General features: G+C 34.7%; 3 protein-coding genes across 3 annotated transcripts; 2 read left to right on the top strand and 1 right to left on the bottom strand.

Annotated features, from left to right (window-relative positions):
• The first annotated feature begins 2,851 nt into the window (after positions 1-2,851).
• On the top strand, positions 2,852-7,039 carry LOC132062708 (uncharacterized). Its single transcript, XM_059455229.1, has 6 exons — positions 2,852-3,294; positions 4,192-4,482; positions 4,971-5,147; positions 5,257-5,363; positions 5,469-5,782; positions 6,140-7,039. The coding sequence occupies exons 1-6, from the start codon at positions 3,097-3,099 to the stop codon at positions 6,724-6,726; spliced, it is 1,674 nt and encodes a 557-aa protein (XP_059311212.1). The 5' UTR covers positions 2,852-3,096; the 3' UTR covers positions 6,727-7,039.
• Positions 7,040-10,088: 3,049 nt separating this feature from the next.
• Positions 10,089-12,507, top strand: LOC132064359 (ribosomal RNA small subunit methyltransferase). Its single transcript, XM_059457307.1, has 2 exons — positions 10,089-10,474; positions 11,577-12,507. The coding sequence occupies exons 1-2, from the start codon at positions 10,154-10,156 to the stop codon at positions 12,315-12,317; spliced, it is 1,062 nt and encodes a 353-aa protein (XP_059313290.1). The 5' UTR covers positions 10,089-10,153; the 3' UTR covers positions 12,318-12,507.
• Positions 12,508-15,915: 3,408 nt separating this feature from the next.
• LOC132064358 (peptide chain release factor PrfB2, chloroplastic) lies at positions 15,916-20,995 on the bottom strand. Its single transcript, XM_059457306.1, has 7 exons — positions 20,450-20,995; positions 19,456-19,668; positions 18,416-18,517; positions 18,032-18,169; positions 17,390-17,694; positions 16,612-16,765; positions 15,916-16,523 (listed from the first exon to the last, which is right to left on the bottom strand). Exons 1-7 carry the CDS (start codon positions 20,867-20,869, stop codon positions 16,395-16,397), a joined length of 1,461 nt encoding a protein of 486 aa, XP_059313289.1. The 5' UTR covers positions 20,870-20,995; the 3' UTR covers positions 15,916-16,394.
• Between the last annotated feature and the right edge of the window lie 513 nt (positions 20,996-21,508).

The raw sequence follows: 21,508 nt of genomic DNA, 5'->3' as shown, positions 1-21,508 counted from the left end.
TACTCTTTTTCTACGAGATGCTGGGAATCCCTTGTTTACAAGGTGTAAAATTTTTTGTATTTAGTAAAAAAGTTACAATAACATCATACCCAACATAATCTCACAAATAGGGTCTGAATCTGTAAAAAAAATTACTGTAATTAAAAGATAGAATCAAAATTACTAAATTTAGATGAGTGCAGTGTTATTCGCTAAACTCGTCACTTTTGTAGCTAGGAGTCCACAAACTAGTCACCCACGTGTTAAGATTGCGGTCTCAAATGTTTCAAACAAATGACAAAAGGAAATGAACAGAAAATTGTTTTAATTTGCAATAACAAATTGCCATCAAATTAATAGCGCATTGTCATGAGTCAAACTTTTCATTTTCTGATGTGAGATTGCTTGATAGAAGTGAAAAGGAGAGAAAACAAGAAGTAAATTTACACATAGTGAGAAGTAAATTTATGATTCACATTATAATCACCAAATTTTTTGTCTCTAATTTTACGGGGAAGATGAAGAACATAGCCAACTCAGAACTTTGTCTTTATTCAACAAAGTCAGAACTTTAGCTTGAACTGTATGTGTAAAGAGACTCAAATTAATCAATCTTTCTAATTCATTTATTTCATTTTTCTTCTTTGCTTTGTATATTTTCTGCGTAAAAACAAATAAAATAGAGGTCAAACCTCATTTTTGTCATTTGTAGTTTGGTCATAAAATTGGTTAGGATTCTCTTGGATTACAATTAACTCCTATTTTACTTTTCTAAACTGAGGAAATTAGCAATTAAAACGGATATGACAGTAGTGAATTCCACTTGATCCTTCTTTTCACTACCAAATTTGTGGTGATGTGTAAATTAATATTCTAGAATTATAACAAATGTTTTAAATTTACCTAAAATAAGTTTTTAGTAAATACACACATTTGATCTTAGCAAAGCTTTGTCACCATTAATATAATATTATTGTAAAAAAAAATGCCGATAAAAGTTTTGGGAGGAAGTAAATTGGACCTCTCATCTCAACTATCAACTTAGGTAATGTGTACTAATATGTTAATGATTAAACGTTATGTATACTAATAATTCATAGTAATAAATTACAAGTGTAGCATGCTAGTCAAACTATTTCGCGAAGCTTCAGAGAAATCTTTAAAAGAAAATTATGGAAGGTCATACGAATAATTTTTGTCGTAGAGCCAACTAAAAACGGTTGATTGCGTGTGATACTCTTCTGTTTTAAAATGAATTGGTAAGTCATTAGCGCGTTTACTCGTTCTAATAAAAGTCAGAAACTTTGTACTTATATAGCGTGTTTGATTCCCGAAAAGGTAAATTTTGTCGTTTTTCACCATTATAAGTTGACGTCAATTTGGAGATAAATAGGTAAATCATTGATGCGCGTTTACTCGTTTAATTAGATTTTTTGTCGTAGAGCCAACTAAAAACGGTTAATTGCGTGTGATACTCTTTTGTTTTAAAATGAATTGGTAAGTCATTAGCACGTTTACTCGTTCTATCAAAAGTCAGAAACTTTGTACTTATATAGAGTGTTTAATTCCCGAAAAGCTGCTAAATTTTGTCGTTTTTCACCATTACAAGTTGACGTCAATTTGGAGATATATTGGCAAGTCATTGATGAGCGTTTACTCGTTTAATTAGATCGAGAGTCGGAATGTTTGTTCCTGTATAACGTGTTTAATTCATAACGAAGAAAATAAATTTGTTTTTCACAATTATAAGTGAAAGTCAATTTAGGTTCCAAGAGTAATAGTCCTATAAACATCTTCTTAATTAACAAATATAGACATGTAAGGTGATTGAGCAGAATATATCACATGTAAACAATAGTCTGGAAATTTTATTAGAATGTAATTGATACTAAATACGATATATCGTTATTATAACAATTAAACTATTGTGTTCATTGTAGGGATCTAGTAACTCAATTGATTGGCTACTTGAACTTTCATCTTGATGGTAAGGGCTCGAATCCTCGCATTGTAATCCTCTTCCCCTACCCATATGTAATAAGGAAAAAAAAGATGTTGTGTTCATTCAAACCGGATTCTTAAAAACAGATAAATGCATTATAGATCTACACTTCTTCACAGTTCAACAACTCTGCGTCACTTTTATTTTTACCGAATTAGGAACTGATGTTACAATTTTTTATTTTAAAAAAAAAAATATAGTACGAGGACAATTTTGGTCTTGTTTCCGAGGAACAAGTAGATGACATTAATGAGTACTCTTTTACTGTTTTATTATAGACACCCACACTTTATAACAAGTGGAAATTAATTAACGACAAAACTCTTAACACGTGAAATGTTAGACGTGCAATCTATTTCATTTTATTTTTTTGATTTATTTTGGCAATCTGATTAACGGATCCGATACATCCAATTAATCAGTTCTATAATCCACTAAGTAGATATTTATTGTATACATCTTTAATTGTTACTCCCTTCATTCGAAAACAAATCATGTTTTAGCTTTTAATAGTTTATTCAAAATAACTGATGTTTTACAAAATTAAGAAGGTATTAAACTATTTTTTTTTAAAAAAAATTTGCCCTTGACACATTTTTTAATTTAACGTACAAATTTAATGATAATTATGTCAACCTAAAAAGAAAATAAAATTATAATTAAAAGGTATTTTAGTCAAAAACTTAACTTTTAGGAGTAAGTCAATTCCAAAATTCACTTACTCAAATTTAAAATATCAATTATTTTTAACAGGCGGAGTAAACGAAATTGGGGTGTGGGGAGTAAAAAATGTTCTAGCACATGTACCATACAGAAAAAGAATAAACCCCAAAATGAAATTTGACTTTTTTGTACTTACCGCCAATAGAAAAATTACCCTACACAAGTTGAAGACTGTAGTAATTAGTGAGACAAGAGTCCTTTATATCCACAATCACTATATAATCGGCTCCTTCTCTACATAAACAAGCGTCCCTTTTCACTCTCCATCCTTCTTAATTCTCTGCTAAATTCTCCCTTCCAAATAAATTTCCTCTCATCAACAAATCTCAGAATCATATACAAGTTTTTTGAGTTTTTTGTTTAGTTGAGCACTCAAGTCTCAACAAAGCAACATGGTTATAAGAGATGACCATGAGGGTTTATATGGGCTTGATCATCATAACTTTGAATCTATGAACCCACAGATTAATGATCATGATAACGAGTATCTGAACACCAGTCTCCTGCTAAAAAGCCGCAGTATGAGTTCAGATTCTGATGAAGATGGTCGCTCGAAAAGGTTAAGGCCGTCATCAGAATCCAATTCAGAGGTTTGTTGTTAGCCATTTTCCATGGTTTGCTTATGTGTAAAGTTTTTAAATCTAAGTTGCAATAGCCAATATGCATGGTTGTTTTTTATTTTTATTTTTAAACCTTTTTCTTTTCTGCATGTGGTTTTCTAGAATTTTATAATATGTGTTCTTTCAGCACATTTCTTTTAGGTCGGCACACCTTGGCCCCGCATCCGCTTTGAATCAACGTATATTAACTTGTATTTAATCTTCTATCTTTTTTCTTTGTTTTCGTTATCTCATATAATATTTTTTGTTTTTAAACCAAAATCATATAACTCATGTTTTGGAGTTTTGATTTAAGCAGGAGTGGATGTATCATTTAAGTCTCAAACTTTAAACCTCATTTAATATATGTACAAATTATAAATCGAGAACCTAGAACTTAAAGGAAGTAGAATCTAGTACTCATAAACTTCAAATCTTGAATCCGCCTCTGGATCCACACATTTGTTCATTTCCACTCCATCTTTTGTGTCTGCATAGAAAAATTAGAACGATACCTTATCAACAAGTAAAAAAATAATAATTCAAGGAATTCATCAAAAAACCCGTTATTTGATTGGTAAAATGAAGGAAACGTTAATAATTATTTTTTTCTATTTTTCGTAAACACATTAATTAATTCTTGGACTTTTACCGTTGAGAACCTGTACTCAAAAAAAGTAGAAACTCATAAACTTCAAATTTTGTATCTGCTTCTAGATCTACGCCATTTGTTCATTTCCACTCCATTTTTTTTTGTCTGCATATGAAAATTAGAACGACACCTTATTAGCAAGTAAAAAAAAAAATCAAGAAATTCAGCAAAAACCGTTACTCGATTGATAAAAATGAAAAAAATGCTAATAAATAATTTTTTTCTATTTTTTACAGGATGGAGATATGAACGAGGCAGCCCTTCTTGGTCTAACACTAAATAAGACACCATCTTTCGTGAACTTAATAGAATCACAACTTTCAGAAGAGAATAAGAAAGGGAGTTCTTCTAGCAGCACTCCACGTCGAGGGAGACCAACAACTTCTTCTCGCCATGAAAATAATCAAATGAATTCTTCGAGAAATGCTGGTAGAAATAAGTCAAGGATGGAGGATTTTGCTAATGCTTCCGAAAAATTGAAGGCTTCCAACTTCCCTGCTATAAAGCTCACAATTGGCAAATGGGAGGTAAATCTTGTTTTGTACTTTTGCATTTCATTAGATATTTAATTTTTTAAACAATTAAAACTTATATTTATTTTATGAAAATTTGAAGCTTTTTAATGACATATCAATTAGATTTTCTTAAATTAATCAAGACTTTGATCTTAGACAAATGAAGTAGAGACCATCTTGTTACCAATCTATATAAGTATGACCTATTTTTCCTATTTTTGGCACAAGTGATAATATTTTTTAGTGCAATTAATATCAAAACTAATAACTCTACAAAAAGAATATTCTTTTATACATAATTGAACGAAATTTATTTTATGTATTCGCAAAGCAAAATTCAAATCCAAATAAAGAAAATATTCGATAGATATAGATACATAAATTGTTGGAACGTTCGTCCAGACTCCAACCCAAAAAATAAATAAATGGTACAATTGATTTATGATTTATATAAACCGAACAGTATTAGTATTTAGTTAACCGATTGAAACAATTGACAGAGAGTTTCAAGGTATGAAGGTGATTTAATAGCGAAATGCTATTATGCCAAGCAAAAATTAGTATGGGAAATTCTGGATGGACCTCTTAAGAGCAAGATTGAAATTCAATGGTCAGACATTGTTGCTATTAGAGCCACCATTCAACCTGGTGACCAACCAGGAATTCTGGAGCTTGAGGTTAATTTCTTCCCCTTAATTTTTTTCTTTATTTATATATTCCTTAATTATAATTTTGGATTTAATTATATTTTTCGTCACATATAATTATTGATTACTATTTACACAGTTGAACCAACCACCTTCTTTTTATCGTGAAACAAATCCTCAACCTCGAAAGCATACATTGTGGCAGCAGACATCAGATTTTACTAGAGGTCAAGCTCCCATTTACAGGTGAAAAAATTAAATAAGTTAATTATGGTTCTCTATTTCACAAATTTAAAATTATGATTCTCTATTGTAAATGATTTTCCCCCCAAATAACTTGTGATTTTTTAGGTGGCATTGTGTTAGATTTCCTCCAGGAGTACTTGACAAGCACTATGAGAAGTTGCTACGTTATGATGCAAGGCTGAATGAACTAAGCAAACAACCTTTTCCTCACCAATCATGTCCTTATTTTGAATCAAACAATCTTGAGCTTTCAGATATCTCATTTGACAATAACTACGGATCTCAGTTTTTTCCGAGGATTCATCATCCTTTTCGCTTGTCTTATTCTTCATCGGTTTTACTCCCTAACCATCCAATGCACAATAAATCAACAATGATGACACCTGCCAGACATTTCAGTTCAAGTTTTCCAGTTTCAGGTATGAATCGTAATTGTTCTACGTGACTGGTTGATTTTTACATAATGAGTGTGTGGTTATAGTGATTCACTCTAGGGTGTTAATTTAGTCCATAAAATATAAAAACTTCAGGCCAACTTTTATTAGTTTGATTTGATAATTAAATAAATTATAAAAAAACAAATGAAACGTGATTTTGAAATGGACATGTCAAATTATGACTCATAGTCTACTCCACTTTACTTTTCCATTATGATCAAAACAATTGATTTGACGGATTTTAATTTCCCCGCCCCAACCATGTAGTCCAATATGTTCATTGACATTTGACACCCCTAAATTTACATCTTTAAATTAGTGATATTGTTGTAAATGCAGATCAGAGGAGAAGCAACTATGCACATATCAACCAAAGGAGGGTGCTTTGGGGCCAAGGATCAAACAACTTGGTGAATGCTGCTATGGGAGATCAAACTATTGGAATGCTGCCCGGTTTGACAACACCACCAGCCAATTGGGTTATTCCAACCCAGGATCATCAGGTGATGTATCAACAGAATGACTCGATGGGAAATAATCGAGATAATGTAGCACTAAATTATATAAAGAGCCACTTGCTGGACGATAATCAAGTGGCATCCTCCAACGAACCAAATCTAGTTGCAAATGTGGACTCGATGTACTCATTGCTCGAGCACCACGAGAATGGAAACCTTGATGCTACAGGTGATGTACCTGGCTTAAACTTCGGTTATCAGGTGATGTACAATTATGAACAGGATGTTGTACCAATCGTACCAAACAATGGAATGATTTACGCAGAGCCAATTAGTTGGATGGTTTCTCAAGAGGCAAATCAAAATCTAAATCTGGAACAAACCATGGAGCATTCAGCTATTTCTTCTACCTATGCTGATACAATCTATGGAGGTTATCCAACTCTAGATGTGAATCAAGATGTATGATCCCTTCTTGGAAAACAAGAAACTGGGGTGTTTAAGTGGAGTAAGGGATGAAAGAGCTGTTGCTTCATGTTTTCCCTTTTTGCAAGTACATTTTTATTACCTTATCAAAAAATAGAGAACTTTGTGACCTCTCAAAATTAAGGGGTCTCCTCTTCAGTTCTACCTTCCATCTTCCGTTTCTTTTAGTCATGTTCTCATCTATGCAAATGAGCAATGTGATAACTTTTGGTTTAGAAGTAAATTAAAAGAGACTTTTTTAAGTCAAGATGAAGGTGTTGAAACCTACAGATCTCAAGTTCAATTCCTTTTAAAGCATGAATTTATGCCCAATTTATACGTTGGTATTCGCTCAACTAGTTGAAACTAGAATGTGTCAATTTGCACCTGTTATGCTGCGAGAATGTTGTGAGCATTTCCTACTACTTAACACAAGGAGTTCCAACTGCAATAGTTAGAACTTAGTAGTTCCATAGTGCAGTGTCCACCTAATAATACTAGGGGTGTATGGATCCAAAATTGTTAAAGATTCAAAAAGGAAAAGATCCACCATTTCACCCTCCAAAGGTATTTTCGTATTTGGAGTGCAAAGCTAAATAAAAGAGATTTGGATTTCAACACTCAAACATGATAGAAGAGTATCTGATTAGAAGCTTCGGATTCTATTGCTGAAGACTTCCGGGAACATAAACATAATAAAAGTTGGTAAAAAGTTTTAACTTTTGAAATACTGACAGGGCATAATACAAGTTAATTATGTTAAACTAGTCTCAGAGATCAAAAATGATTTTCTTAGTAGCTGAAAACATTTAGAGAAGAAAATAAGAGGAGACAGAAAGAGGAACATCATTACTAACTTTGGAACATTCTACAATGATACTGGAGTTGGTTCAGCAAGCGATTGGCTTTTTGTACTTAGAGGTCGGATTTATCTGGAATCATCCGATGATCGCGAGGTTGATTTATCCCCTGTTTTGCTACCCCTGTTTTGCTACCATCTTCATCAGACTATGCAGAAATCCTGTGTCAAGTGAGCAAATCCCTCAAATTAGATGCTTCATTCTAAAAACTCAAATACATTTAATCAAACACTTGAAAAGATATACAATAAGGACAAGGGACTACAGCCTTCAACTACGAGATGAAGGTCATGGAATCCCATGCTCAGAGCAATATTAAACTTAGCTGCTCAAGTTACTAGCAACTGCTTTATTAGTAATTAAACTGAACTCCTATTTTACATCAATAGCACCGAATGAACATAAACAGGTATGTCCTGGAGACAAACATGACATAACGAGCCTGTTGATTGTATTCCTTAGGCTTATTTTACCACTATCATGTACCAATAAATCAAAACAAAAATTTGAAAATAAGGAACTTATGGCACCTGATGTCTACACTAAAACTAGCTAATTAGTATATCCGTCCTCTTATAATGTCAACACAAGTTTTCACTACATTGCAAGCGGTTATAAGGTGTTTGCTTGTGATCTTCTAGTGAAGTTTAATTGTCAAATTCGCAAATCTTAGACCATGTCTCCATCCCTTTTGAATAAACAATCTATTCCCTTTCATAGGTGAAGTCCAACAATAGAATTGAGAGAAGCTACGGATGGTCGACTTAAATCATGTCCTTATGCTCTTCCACAATCATATTGATCGCGAATCCGGATTGCAAAAGTATCTAACAAGCGAAATCATTAATAACCCGAATAAAAAAAAAAGAGTACAAACAACAGGCTTGTTACTGGAATTACTTTTCTTTCGAGTGACGTTACTTTAAGAAATAAACCTACGACAAGCTAATAATGTGGTCCTTAATTTTTTGGAGTGGAGTTTTGATTGCTTTCTGGTCAGACCTTTTTCCTCAATTTTATAATATAGAACAAATTCCACTCGATAGAGAAGACCTCTTCTATTAAAGCAGTTGTAGAACTCAGTGATTAATAAAAATATTGATATATTAGTCTGCGGACTCATTCTAAATGAGCTGACACCACCAAAAAGCGTCTTGTTGTATATAATATTCATTTTTTAAAAACAGCTAAAGAATTAAGCATTCCTAAGAAAAGGGGATGGAAATAATTAAAGATTCTTATATAAGTTGCACGATTTCATGTTGCAGTTGATTTTGAGTTAAGAGGATGGAAGTAATAATTAAAGAAAAGGAACGAAACAAGCCAAAAATGTCAATTTTTGACTTAAGATGAGACATGCTAAAAGCTAAGGAAGATCGCTAATCGCAATTCTGAAACGCTTAAAGCAACAGAATAACACTTTGGGAATAGAGAGGCAGAGGTTTACACCGTTGGAGAGGAATCTTCAACGTGTCTATCGTGTGACTCAATTTCTAGCAATCACACTACTTTGGAATTATGAGTTCTAAATACTCTATTGTTTTTACTGGTCTAAGCATGATCAGCTAAACTCATTATCTAGGGTTTTGATGGAGTTTATTGTTGGTTGGATGGATTCTTTGATTTTGTTTCCTATTAATCGAGTCGTTTTAATTCCTTTTGTTCAATTATGTGTTAACTGTTGTTTGTTTGAAGAGCTCTCGATAGAACGCACCATTATATCATGTTTTACTTGGAAAAGATTACAGGATTAGGTCGATGTTGAATAACAACACTTTCAAATAATCAAGGGATTGATTGCTAGGATTTTAAAGTAGTAGTTTGGGATAAATGTTTTGTCGTGATTTATGTGAGTGGGTGATTCATTAATTAGGTTAGTTCGGGGAAACGAGTGTGGCCAGATTAGAGGGAACAAGTCATTAGTTCAATCCGATAATTGAGAAAATCCTAACTCTAGGTCTTTTAGACATATACTTCTTCGTCAATTTTTTGCCGTGCTAGGTTTAATTTCTTATTTAGTTAGTTAAATTCAGTTAATTAGTTATTCTTCTTTAAAAAATCAAATTAACTGTTTCTATCTTCAACTTAGATGGGTTCAGTTCCAAACTCAAAAACCAGATTATAGTTGAGGCGAACCTTATCTTTATAGGATGAGTTTTGAACGTGATCAATCTTCAAAACTGAACCTCCTAGCATGTGTTACAACAGATAATATTATATCAATTTTAGAAAATATATACATAAAATACCTAGTTTTAAGGAGAGACCATGGGTTCACGTGTCCCAAAATTAGCACACCAATTCACCCCTACATAACTCATGGAATATTATACTACGAAAATATAAAATTATGCCGTGCGATTTTTTTCTTTTTTTTGGTTCCGAGGGCCATAAATTAAATACCAGCACAAAATAGGGAAATTTCACATGTTGAGGCCCTTAGCCCAATACAAAGCGAGTCAATCAGGCCCAAAAAGATAAGTCTATCACTCTAAAAACACTCTGAACTCAAAACCCTAGCCTTCCATTAACGACAATTTCATCTCCCAAAAGCTTTAGAGAATTTCAGCATGGCGGGAGGGAAGATGAAGAAAGACAAGCCTCAACGTGGCTCATCAGCCACCGGGTCAAACCACTTCCAGGGAGGAATATCATTCCACAAGTCAAAAGGTCAACATATTCTTAAAAATCCATTATTGGTTGATTCGATTGTCCAAAAAGCTGGAATTAAATCTACTGATGTTATCCTTGAAATTGGACCTGGTACTGGTAATCTTACTAAGAAGCTTCTAGAAGCAGGAAAATCAGTTATTGCTGTTGAGGTTGATCCTCGTATGGTTCTTGAATTGCAACGTAGGTTTCAAGGAACTCCTTTATCTAACCGACTCAAGGTATTTTCTTTCATTTTATCAAATTTTTTTGTAAGACATTTAGTACTTATTGGTTGGTAATGTTGTGGTTTGGAAGCATGGTGCTTTGTTATACTTTCTTGATTAGATAAATTTTGATTTGAATGTGATGTGTTAAATAATTGTCGCTGTCAGTGGTTTTATGTTGCTTTTTGTTTGGAAACGTTTTCACGTGTTAACATTTAGTGCTTTGTTCTTTTAGTGAGGAAGAAACTAAAGACAAGCTCTCATTTGGATCGGTTCATGAAAGAGTGACACTAAATTGGTGACCCATAATGTGTGTCTTACCATTGTCACACTTAATAGTCACATTTCAGGAAACTAACTAATTCAGCTACTACTCTGTTTGGTGGCTCAGTGATTCTTTATAATTATGGTTACCTTTAAGTATGGTAAAATGGCCTAGTAGACTGATGTCTTTTCTTAATCAACTCACACCACTTCTCTTCAAGGGATAGAAACAGTTACGTATCTAAGTTCGATCATTGATGTCACCCATAAGGGTTTTATGGTATACAGACCCAATAACTTGCACACTTCAATCACTAAGCTTCTCTTTGGAGTGGAACAAAGGATTGACAATTCCAGCTTGAGATGGTTTCCATCATGCGACCAGATCTGGATCCATTTCTCTCAGTTTCCAGAGACACTGCAAATTCTATGTTAACTGAATTCTCTTACTAGAAGAGTAAATATTTCCCCAACTGTGGAATCCAAGGATGAGTGTGTGTGATGTTCTTGTGGATTCAAATTTGATCTTTGCTGTCTGAAATTGGCATTATCATGATTAAGCTAAGCTCTGGCAATTATGAAGAATAAAGTTTGCCTCCTTGAAGGACAGGCTTGCATTCTCTGATCAGTAAGTAGTGGTCCATGTGCGCGTACATTACTGAAACTGTCGTGTATGATTGATCATTACGTGACTAATTATCACGGTCATGCCATTAGCAACATGAAAATAAGAATGCACTTACATTATAGACATATGTCGTCATCCTTCATTTATCCTTCTTTTCAGTTAAATGCATGTCCCATATATGTGTACTTCGAGGTGCTGAAGCTGTTCTGATCTTCTGGGCTGCAGGTTATAGAAGGGGATGTTCTCAAGTGTGGTCTCCCTTACTTCGACATTTGTGTGGCTAACATCCCATATCAAATATCATCTCCTCTCACCTTCAAGTTACTGGCTCATAGGCCTTTATTCAGAGCTGCAGTAATAATGTTCCAGAGAGAATTTGCTATGAGGCTTGTTGCTCAACCCGGTGATAGTCTTTACTGCCGCCTTTCGGTGAACACACAGCTGTTGGCCAGAGTATCACACTTATTGAAGGTAGGAAAGAATAATTTCAGGCCACCACCAAAGGTTGATTCTTCTGTAGTTAGAATTGAACCTAGGGGACCACTTGGTCCTGTCAATTTTAAGGAGTGGGATGGTTTGGTCAGGATCTGTTTCAACCGGAAAAACAAAACTATAGGTTCTATATTTAGACAAAAATCCGTACTCTCTTTATTGGAAAAGAACTATAGAACTTTGCAAGCGTTACAAAACTCTGAGAAAGCTCCGTCAGACGATATGGAAATGGTCTTGGATGTATCTGCCTTGGGAGAGACATTTGGAGACTTGAGTATGGATGCTGATGATGGAAAGGATGATGACGAGATGGAGGTGGATGATGGTGATGCTAAAAGAGCTGACTTCAAAGAGAAAGTTTTGAAAGTGCTAAAGGAAGGGAAATATGAGGATAAGAGATCTATCAAGCTCGCACAAGCAGATTTCATGCACCTACTTTCTCTCTTTAACAAGGCTGGAATCCATTTTTCTTGATTCATGGAGCAGCTAGACATAAGAGCTTATTGTTTCTTTATGGCCATGCATGTTTGTGTTCTTTCTCCTCATGGAGATCCAATTTTGTTTCCTTTATAATGATTTAAAGCTTGAAATTTGTAGATATTTTGCATTTAACGTTTCACAATATGGTGGATTTAAATGGAGATTAGAAGATTTTCTCCTGGTATGTCTATAGTAGCCCGCAATTTCGCGTACTTTTGACTCTACAGTAGTTAATCTACTCGAGTTGTCGCCTCTTGTTGATAATTGAAATCTCGTTTAGCACATCTCGTCCTGCTTCTGCGCTTTTGTTTGAGAGCCATGCTACTGCCTAAGCATCCATCATTTGCAGTATATGTGATAATCTGAAGTTTTCAATTTTGCATTTTTACAATAACAAACGTGAAGCAGGATTTACAACAATGTGTGCAACACCTGTCGGTTGATTGATCTTACCTATGTTAGATACTTACAATAGATTAGATATAACCTTATATTTTGATCTTAGATTGGATTTGACCTTTAGGCAGTTGATCTAGTTTGCACATAATTTTCTGTTTTACCCAAAGTTTGCGGAACTTCGATGCGTTCGGAACAGTATGAAATTGAGAAGGTACGGAGACAAGAAAGAAACTGAGTGGCTAGAGATTTGGCATCGTTTTAACTCAATTCTTACTGAAACGGAACAAACTCGTATCTTAAACAGATAGCTGTAGTTATATTAGGAAAACAAAAAATAGATCGCTGCACTTACAAGGCAGATTAGAAATCAACAGCAACCAAGATCCTATTCACGAGTTAAAAACAGTGGTATTCTGCTGAACTTAACATTTCAGTAACATAATGTTGCTTGTGTAGAATTTATGTACCGTACTGGGAGGGTTTCAAGAACAAACTCAATTGATCACACATTTACAAACAAGTACACTACCTCAGTTTGATAGTTCTTTTCTTTTATTTGATAAAAATAGTTTCACTGTTATTATCCAACTTTGTATAAATGATGTGATCCAGATGGTGTAACTTTGGTACAAGAATAGTAGCCAGTATATGTTATTCCCATGAACTAGCAGAAATGAGGTCTTATCACCAAAAATAACTTTTTTGAGCTTTTTCTCATGCAATAAGGCACCAGTAAAGCAGCCTCCAGTGCCACAAAGTGAAGCTAAGACCTGAGATTAGAGCTATATCATCCAATTTCACTATAAATAGTCAAGGGGAACCCGGAATTAAGGTTAGAGGTCAATCTTTATCCTTTTCTAATAATGTTGAAAGCAAGCTCAAAATAGAGTTATGAAAATCCCCTTCAAGCACAAAATGATGACCCAAGAGGTCAACTAGGAGTGGTGGTTGATGCTTGATGAAAAATATGTTGTCAGAAACGTCCATCTAGGCAGCTGAGACGTGTGAGAGAGTTTGTAATTGAGATTATGTTGTTCTTGCCCGTTTGGTTGGTAGGATTGAAGATGTTGTCAAAGACGTCACTGTGAAGTTTGATGATGGTTCTGTACAGAAATTTAGGAACGCTGACCACTTAAGTCTTCCACTAGTGATTGGAATGACGATGATCTTCCTCCTTATTATCCAGGTTTGCGTGTATTAACTAATAGCTTAAAAGGTACAATAACTAAAGTCACTGCTGGTTCTCTTATGATCGGTTGGATTATATCTGCTGGAACTGGGCTCGGGTCCTCCACTGTTCTAGCTGCAGAACAAAAGCCCAACATCTTGATACTCCTCTATTGCGTTTCTTATTTAACTGTGGGAACTGCGTGACTTCTGTCTTCATCACGCTTCAGTCGATAGGTACTCTGAAACTTAATAGCTTGATCTCCCTACAGAAGAACTTGCTCTTTTGATTGTAGATACTAGAACTTCTCTTGACGTCATGTGGCAAGATGGGAATACACAAAAAGATTTAGACTCGACATTCATGATGCAAATTAAAGTCCTTGGGCATCATGATTTTTTTCTTGAACAATTTGTGATAGAGAAATATATTAACGATGTTGGTATTTCACGTGTTGGGTTGTGAAAAGTACTAACTCAAAGAAACTCATGGCAATAGTAAGGTGGATAAAGTCAGATTCCAGGGCAGAGGACCCCATTAGGTTTGACAATGAGGAACTGGTAAATGTCTACAACCTGAAGCTGCATCCTTTCTGGAACTATCGTTATGGAAATGTTGGTACTCGTTTGCAACGCAAGGAGTCCGAAATTTCCGATCTCTCCTGCATATTCAAAAATTTTGATATGCAGATCTTGATTCCCATGGAAAAATGATACGATCTTTTATTGAATCTATTCGAGTTATGGCGAGATTGTTATTATGGTATTTATTGATGAGGGTTTAAGCTCGTAGGCTATTGGTTTTAAAGTATCTCCAAGTGAGACTACTTAAGAGACCAGCGTTTTTATCGTAGCACTAGTGATGCAAAACCTTGGAATTTTATCAGTAACTTTGTTGATAGTGATTGGGTGGTGGCTCAAGGTTAGGCCCCAATTTTTTTTTTTTTAATATTATTATATAACTAGTTAGTAGTACGTGTTTATAATTCATAGTTTTGTGTGCAAATAGTCAATACTACATGTCTTAGTATATAACTCGGGAAAGTTTCCTTCAAGTTAATAAAATAAAAAACCATTTGTTGCAATACAATGCCTTGGTTCTCGTTTTCAAAAATCTTATTGGCAGATATGAAGATTTAAGTAGTTTAATTCAAAGTTCTAAAACATCCGACAAAGTTTTACATCATTTAACTAAAAACTTAAACAGTTAAAAAGAAAATGTACTATATTCCTGATCACACATAAGGTTGTTATGGCGGACGCGATAAGTTTTTATGATTATTGCACACTTACACTAAGCTTCTCTTTGGAGTAGAACAAACGATTGACAACCTTACTGACTTCAACTTGAAATGGTTTCCGTAATGCAACTAGATCTGGATCCACTTCACTCAGTTTCCAGAAACACTGCAAATTCGATGTTAACAGAATTCTCAAACTAGAAGATTAAATACTTCCCCAACTGTGGCATCCAAGGATGAGATTGTTTAATGTTTTTGTGGATTCAAATTTGAATTTGACATAATTATGATAAAGCTGGACTCTGGCAATTGTGAAGAATTAAACTTAGCCTCCTTGAACAGTAGACTTGCATTCTCTGATAAGTGAGTAGCGGTCCATGGGCGCATACATTACTGGAACTGTCATGCGTGGTTGATCATTACCGCTGTTAGGTACTTACAATAGATTAGATATAACCTCCCATATTCTGATCTTAGATAGGATCTGACCTTTAGGCAGTTGATCTAGTTTGCACATAATTTTCTGTTTTACCAAAAGTTACCGAACTTCAATGTATAGTGTTAGAACCAGTATGAAATTGAGAATGGAGGGAGACAAGAAAGAAATTAAGTGGCTACAAAGTTGGCATCATTTTAACTCAATTCTTACTGAAACAGAACAATCTGAAACAGAACAATCTCATACCTCAAACAGATAGCTGTACTTATATTAGGAAAACAGAACAGATGCTGCACTTACCAAGGCAGATTAGAAATCAACAGCAACCAAGATCCTATTCACGAGTTGAAAACAGTGGTATCCTGCTGAACTTAACATTTCAGTGGCATAATGTTGCTTGTGTAGAATTTACAAACAAAATCAATTGATCGCACAGTTACAAACAAGTACACTACCTCAGTTTGACAGTTCTTTTCTTTTAAATGATAAAAGTAGTTTCACTGTTATTACATACCTTGGATAAATTAAAGCAGTCCCAAAGGAAATATTATTACGTCAACTTCGTACAAAAGAATGTGATCCAGATGGTGGAACTTCAGCACACGAATAGTAGCCAGTATATGTAATTCCCATGAACTAGCAGGAATGATGTCTTATGGCCAAAAAAATACTTCTTTGAGCTTTTTCTCTTGCAATATGAGGCACCAGTAAAGCAGCCTCTCGGTGCCACAAAGTGAAGCTGAGAACTGATATTGGAGTTATGTTAAATGTTATCCTATTTCACTATCAACTGGCCACGGGGAACCCAAAAATTAAGGTTACAGGTCATTCTTCATCCTTGTCTAATGATGTTGAAAGAAAGCTCAAAATGAAGTCATCAAGATCCCCTTCAAGCACAGAATCAGGATCTGAAACCTCGTAATTTGTCCGAAGATCTTTCACCATGCGATAAGGCTGCAAGCATGACACACAGCAGTTATGATGACTACATGAACCATATTTATGCAAGTAAAATGACAGGTTAAACAGTACAAAAGCATACATGGAGCACGTAAGTACGTATTTGGTTGCCCCAACTGATCTCAGTCAGAGACTGCGTATGTTGTGCATTCATCTGAGCCTGCTTTGCCATCTCAAGTTGGTCCAAGCGCGATTGGAGCACAGCCATGGCAGACGCCTTGTTTGAATGTTGTGACCTTTAGTTTGGACAAATATTAGAGCATTAAAAAAATTCATTTCCTCTTCTGCTTCTCAATGGAAATGAAAGAAGCTTTCCTATGTACTTTAGACGAAAAAATGACAAAAATGTTTGAGGGTAGGTTCAAAATAATCCCTTAAGCATGCACTTAACAGTTTTGGTCCTTTAAGTTTGCCAAAAGTTAACACTTTTAATCTGTCAAATATTTAACAAATTATGTTCATTAGATTTGATGGAAACAGTGGGGAAAAATATTTTACTAAACACCAAGATTTCATCAAGTCATAAAATATGCATCACAAAAAAATTGCACCAGACATTAAAAAAAATTACACCTTAAAAAGTTGCACCAGACTCTAGAAATAAATCAGAAATAGTAGAAACTACAAAGATTGTACATCTAATGTGAGTTCCCGCTAATTTCCCTTTTTTCCCCCACTGTTCCCTTCAAATCTAACGAACATAAATTCTTAAATATTTGACAGAGACTAAAAGTGTTAACTTTTGACAAACTTAAAGGACCAAAACTGTTAAGAGCATACTTAAGGGACTATTTGAACCTACCCTCAAACATAAGGGACCATCTTTGTCATTTTTTCTACTTTAGACCATAGATGCTTACCTTTCATTCTGACAAGAGGCAGTAATGCCCGTGGGAATATGAGTTATCCTAACAGCACTCTCAGTTGTGTTAACAGACTGACCACCAGCTCCCCCTGATCGAAAACGCTCAATACGAAGATCAGATTCATTGATTTGAACACGGGTAGATCCATCTCCCAAAATTGGAGTTACAGCAACTGCAGCAAAGGAAGTATGCCTTCTCTTTGCGCTGTCAAATGGTGATATGCGTACTAGACGATGCACTCCTACCTCTGATTTGGAATATCCAAAAGCATTTTCACCATCAACTTTGATTGTTGCACGCTGATAACAAGAGTGAGCATAAGTCAGCAGAGCAATAAAAACAATAGCTAACTAGCGCCATGATAGAAAAATAAAAAGAAAGAGGACAGTTTTTTTTTTTCTGCTTAGTAGATACCCATGACAAAATTTCACAACCCTATTTTTAAACAGACATTGATTATATGTTTAACGAAGTCTGTTATGCTTCAAGGCTAAACCAAGTTCTTGTAACGGCATATTCTAAAAGTAATGTTTATTTAAATAGCTAAGAGTTTTCGGAATTCACAAATTTCAATTTTCATACATCTTAATAGCTACAGAGTTTTCAAGTGAGAAAAAATATGGTAAGAACCTAGACCTTGATTCCTGCAATCTCACCAGGCATTTCATCCACAACAGAAACACCATATCCTTTGCGTTCAGCCCACGATTTGTACATCTGCATGACCATTGAAGCCCAATCCATGCTTTCAGTACCACCAGCTCCAGCTTGCACCTATACGGGAAATAACAATCAATATCTATTTAACAAAAAACATGATTGAGGATATTAACAACTTGAGTTGCCTTTTTAATGACATGTCCTACGTAATTTTTTCTGGGACAAGATGTGACAAGGAGAGATAAATAGAGAATCAAAGATCAGGGAGACGAAGGGTTCTCCAAAATAAAAGATACATGTATCCGTAAAACCATGTTTTGACAGTTCAAAAAACACAATCTGAGCTTCAGAGGGACTAACCTCTATAAAGCAAGAACAGTAATCATGCTCCCCAGATAATAAAGCTTCAAGCTCTTTTTCTTTCACGTTCCTTCTAATCCTGAGTAGAGCTTTCACTGATTCCTGCAATCAAAATGACTAATAAAATAGGTAGAAATGGAAAGTGGCAGTAGAATTTCTCACAAGTTTGATCCAATACACACATACCATATGGTCCCCAAGTGGCAGAATGAATTGGACTAACCCTAATTCGATTTCTTGAAAGGAAAAGAATGTTTTATCACGTAAAATATAACTCAAGTTATATAGAACCTAACTTTCACTTCTTTATAAAAATCATTTTGTACCTATACCTGGAAGAGAGAACAACAATGCCTACATTGCATTTGCAGGTAAAGAGTAATTGAACAAACACTGATTAAAAAAAATATCCGAAAATATACAATTCCTCCCAAGTTCAATCCTGGTCAAACCAAGCAATCAGTTTGAAGACGGAGTTACAAATTCAGCAGTTTATTTATTTATTCATTCTACCAAGCAGGTATTGGGCTGTTGATACTTGCAAGTTAGGTTCAAATTACATATAGTATAACAAAAGAAGTTGTATAAAACCTAACCTTACTCCTTTATAATATTCCTGGAAGGAAAAAAAAATTCAACTCCAATTTGACTTTTGGTCAAACCAAGCAGTCAGTTTCATACAGAAGATGGAGTTACGAACTTATTTATTTGTCATACCAAGCAGGAATAGGGTTGTTGGTACTTGCATATCAGCTCCAAGTAGTATAGCAATAATTACAAAGAAATAGACTGTTAGTTAAAGTGACCGATCAAGTACTTAAAGTAAAGAGGTAACTATAAATTAAGCGGAACCCTTAGAATCAAAACTAATTGATATTTAAAACTCCAATGATATGCCTGAACAAACTGAACTTAGGAGGAAGAATCAGGTTTGAGATTTGCACCATTCTAAACTAAACTGAAACAAGTGGAATAGTGCAAAAACAGGAACATGGAGTAGTGGATTACATTCTAAGCAATAAAAAAAAATTAAAGCTCACCGATTCCAACTCTGGATCATTCTCTTCCCGGGAAAGCTTAATCATGTCAATATGTTCAACTAACTCTTGTTCAATTGCCATAACATCTTCCATTTTATTCATTAAAGAACCATGTTCACGGCTGATCTTCCCGGCGTGGACAGGGTCATCCCAAAGATCTGCCTTATTAAGCTGAGTTGACAGCACTTCAAGCCTGTCTATTAGCCTTTTCCACTATAAATGGGAGAAGACCAGGAAAAAAGAAAACGACTTAACTCATTAATTTAAAATTAAAAGATTCTCAAAGGGAGCCATGTATATAATATTTCAGTCTGAAGAACAAAAATAACACTCCCCTAAACATGCTGAAGTACAACTAGAATTTCTTGTTTGGCTAGTTATGTTAGTTATCAGTTACTATTGTTGCTTTTAGTTTATAGAAACATTGGTCATTCATTTAAATCTGGTTCTTACCCTGCCATAACATTGAACCTATTGTATATACATCAACAAATTCGATGTTTAGAGGATTCATCAAGCTTGGTTACTTTTACACTTGTCGTCAACCTATTTCACCCCTCCTTATCGGGGCTTGAGACCAATTACGCGAAGCTCACACTGGTGCAGATACCTACCTCAATAACATGTTCATACCATGTCTAGCACCTACCTCAATACACCACCCCCCCCCCACCCCCCCCCCCCCCCCCCAAAAAAAAAAAAAAACCCAAACCCCCTACTGTGGAACTATTGGTACGCAAAAACAGCAGAATCCCATCTTTCAAACATAATAAATAGACCAGTAAAATCACAACTTTTCCATGATATCACAAACTTATATTTCTCCATGGACAAGCACAAAGATCCGAACTTTATCATAAATATCACAGGGTTTGCTCATTCTTTAATATAAGCAAAAAGATCACAACTTTTTTAGTGATGTGCCAATCTAAATTAAGTAAGCCCCAAACAAAGAGAGCTAATTCAAACTGCAATTACAAATAGAGAAACAAACCTTGAGTCGTTTCTTGATAAGATGAATGGACTGAGCAATGGAAGAAGCATGACTTTTCCAATCATTCTCATTCTCATCAATTATATTCCAATTTTTAGCTATAATTCCTTCAACAGTAAGCCCATCACTAGTAGTTGGCTCAACAACAGCAGCCTCCGAGCTCAAAAACCGAACACCCAATATAGACACTGATGGGATTTTTGCACTTACATTGAAAATTGAAGAGAACCCTTTATTTCTTCTACTTGATGAATTATACCAAGAATGAAAAATTGGTAAGCCATTATTGGAATTGCAATTATTAGGAGATTGAGAAGAAAGAGAAGAAAAAGGGCAAGAAAATAAGAAGAGTTTGCGTCTGGGGGTTCGAGAGAACTGTGTTGATCTTTTTCCTAATGTTTTCAATAGTAAAAATGACATCTTTTTTTTCTTTCTGTAATAGATTTGGGGTTTAGGTGAGGGTTTAACGCTATTCGGATTATAGCAGAAGAAAGAGTACGACGCCGTAATTTTTTTGTTTAATATAAAGTCATTCTTTTGGGTTCTGAAATTTTCTCTTCTTTGACAATCTTGATAATATTTGGCTAGCTGTAAAAATAAATAAACGAATACTTCATACTTGCCCTAAAAGTTATTTGAGGAAGATCGTCAATTGTCTTTCATTATCGGACTTGATCTACCCGCTACGCGATCCTATCTAAACAAGGCTTAATATAATTTCAAATTGTATTTCTCGCCATGAACCCAGGCTTATGTAACTTTTTAATTTGATATGGTCAGTGTCACTAGAGAAGAGACAGCTCAGAATTGATGCGCGAAGGAGTTTCAATGGGTTGTGGGTGGGAAAAATTAGAATTAGGAAAACTAAGACATTAATGAGATAGTGTTTTTTTACGGAATAACTTTGCCTTATCAGCTACCGCATCAGCACAGGTACCAAATAACTTTATCCACCATGACTTAAGTAGATAGAGTGCTTTTTTTGCTTAAGATAACTGAAGAATTTGTTAAGACTCCAACTTCAAAATTCGCTCAATAAATACCAAACAATTTCAAGCT

Source organism: Lycium ferocissimum, chromosome 7, assembly GCF_029784015.1.
Source record: "Lycium ferocissimum isolate CSIRO_LF1 chromosome 7, AGI_CSIRO_Lferr_CH_V1, whole genome shotgun sequence".
Classification (NCBI taxonomy): domain Eukaryota; kingdom Viridiplantae; phylum Streptophyta; class Magnoliopsida; order Solanales; family Solanaceae; genus Lycium; species Lycium ferocissimum.
This window is presented reverse-complemented; position numbering and strand designations above follow the sequence as displayed.

Bases quoted from the DNA above. Each gene is read 5' to 3' on its own strand.
- LOC132064358 (XM_059457306.1), bottom strand. From the start codon at position 20,869: ATGTCATTTTTACTATTGAAAACATTAGGAAAAAGATCAACACAGTTC. The intron at 19,669-20,449 runs GTTTGTTTCTCT...TCCCATTTATAG, and splicing joins TTATCAAGAAACGACTCAAG to TGGAAAAGGCTAATAGACAG. The intron at 16,766-17,389 runs GTAAGCATCTAT...TCCAAACTAAAG, and splicing joins GCCTCTTGTCAGAATGAAAG to GTCACAACATTCAAACAAGG.
- LOC132062708 (XM_059455229.1), top strand. From the start codon at position 3,097: ATGGTTATAAGAGATGACCATGAGGGTTTATATGGGCTTGATCATCAT. The intron at 3,295-4,191 runs GTTTGTTGTTAG...TATTTTTTACAG, and splicing joins CATCAGAATCCAATTCAGAG to GATGGAGATATGAACGAGGC. The intron at 5,783-6,139 runs GTATGAATCGTA...TTGTAAATGCAG, and splicing joins TTCAAGTTTTCCAGTTTCAG to ATCAGAGGAGAAGCAACTAT.
- LOC132064359 (XM_059457307.1), top strand. From the start codon at position 10,154: ATGGCGGGAGGGAAGATGAAGAAAGACAAGCCTCAACGTGGCTCATCA. The intron at 10,475-11,576 runs GTATTTTCTTTC...TCTGGGCTGCAG, and splicing joins CTTTATCTAACCGACTCAAG to GTTATAGAAGGGGATGTTCT.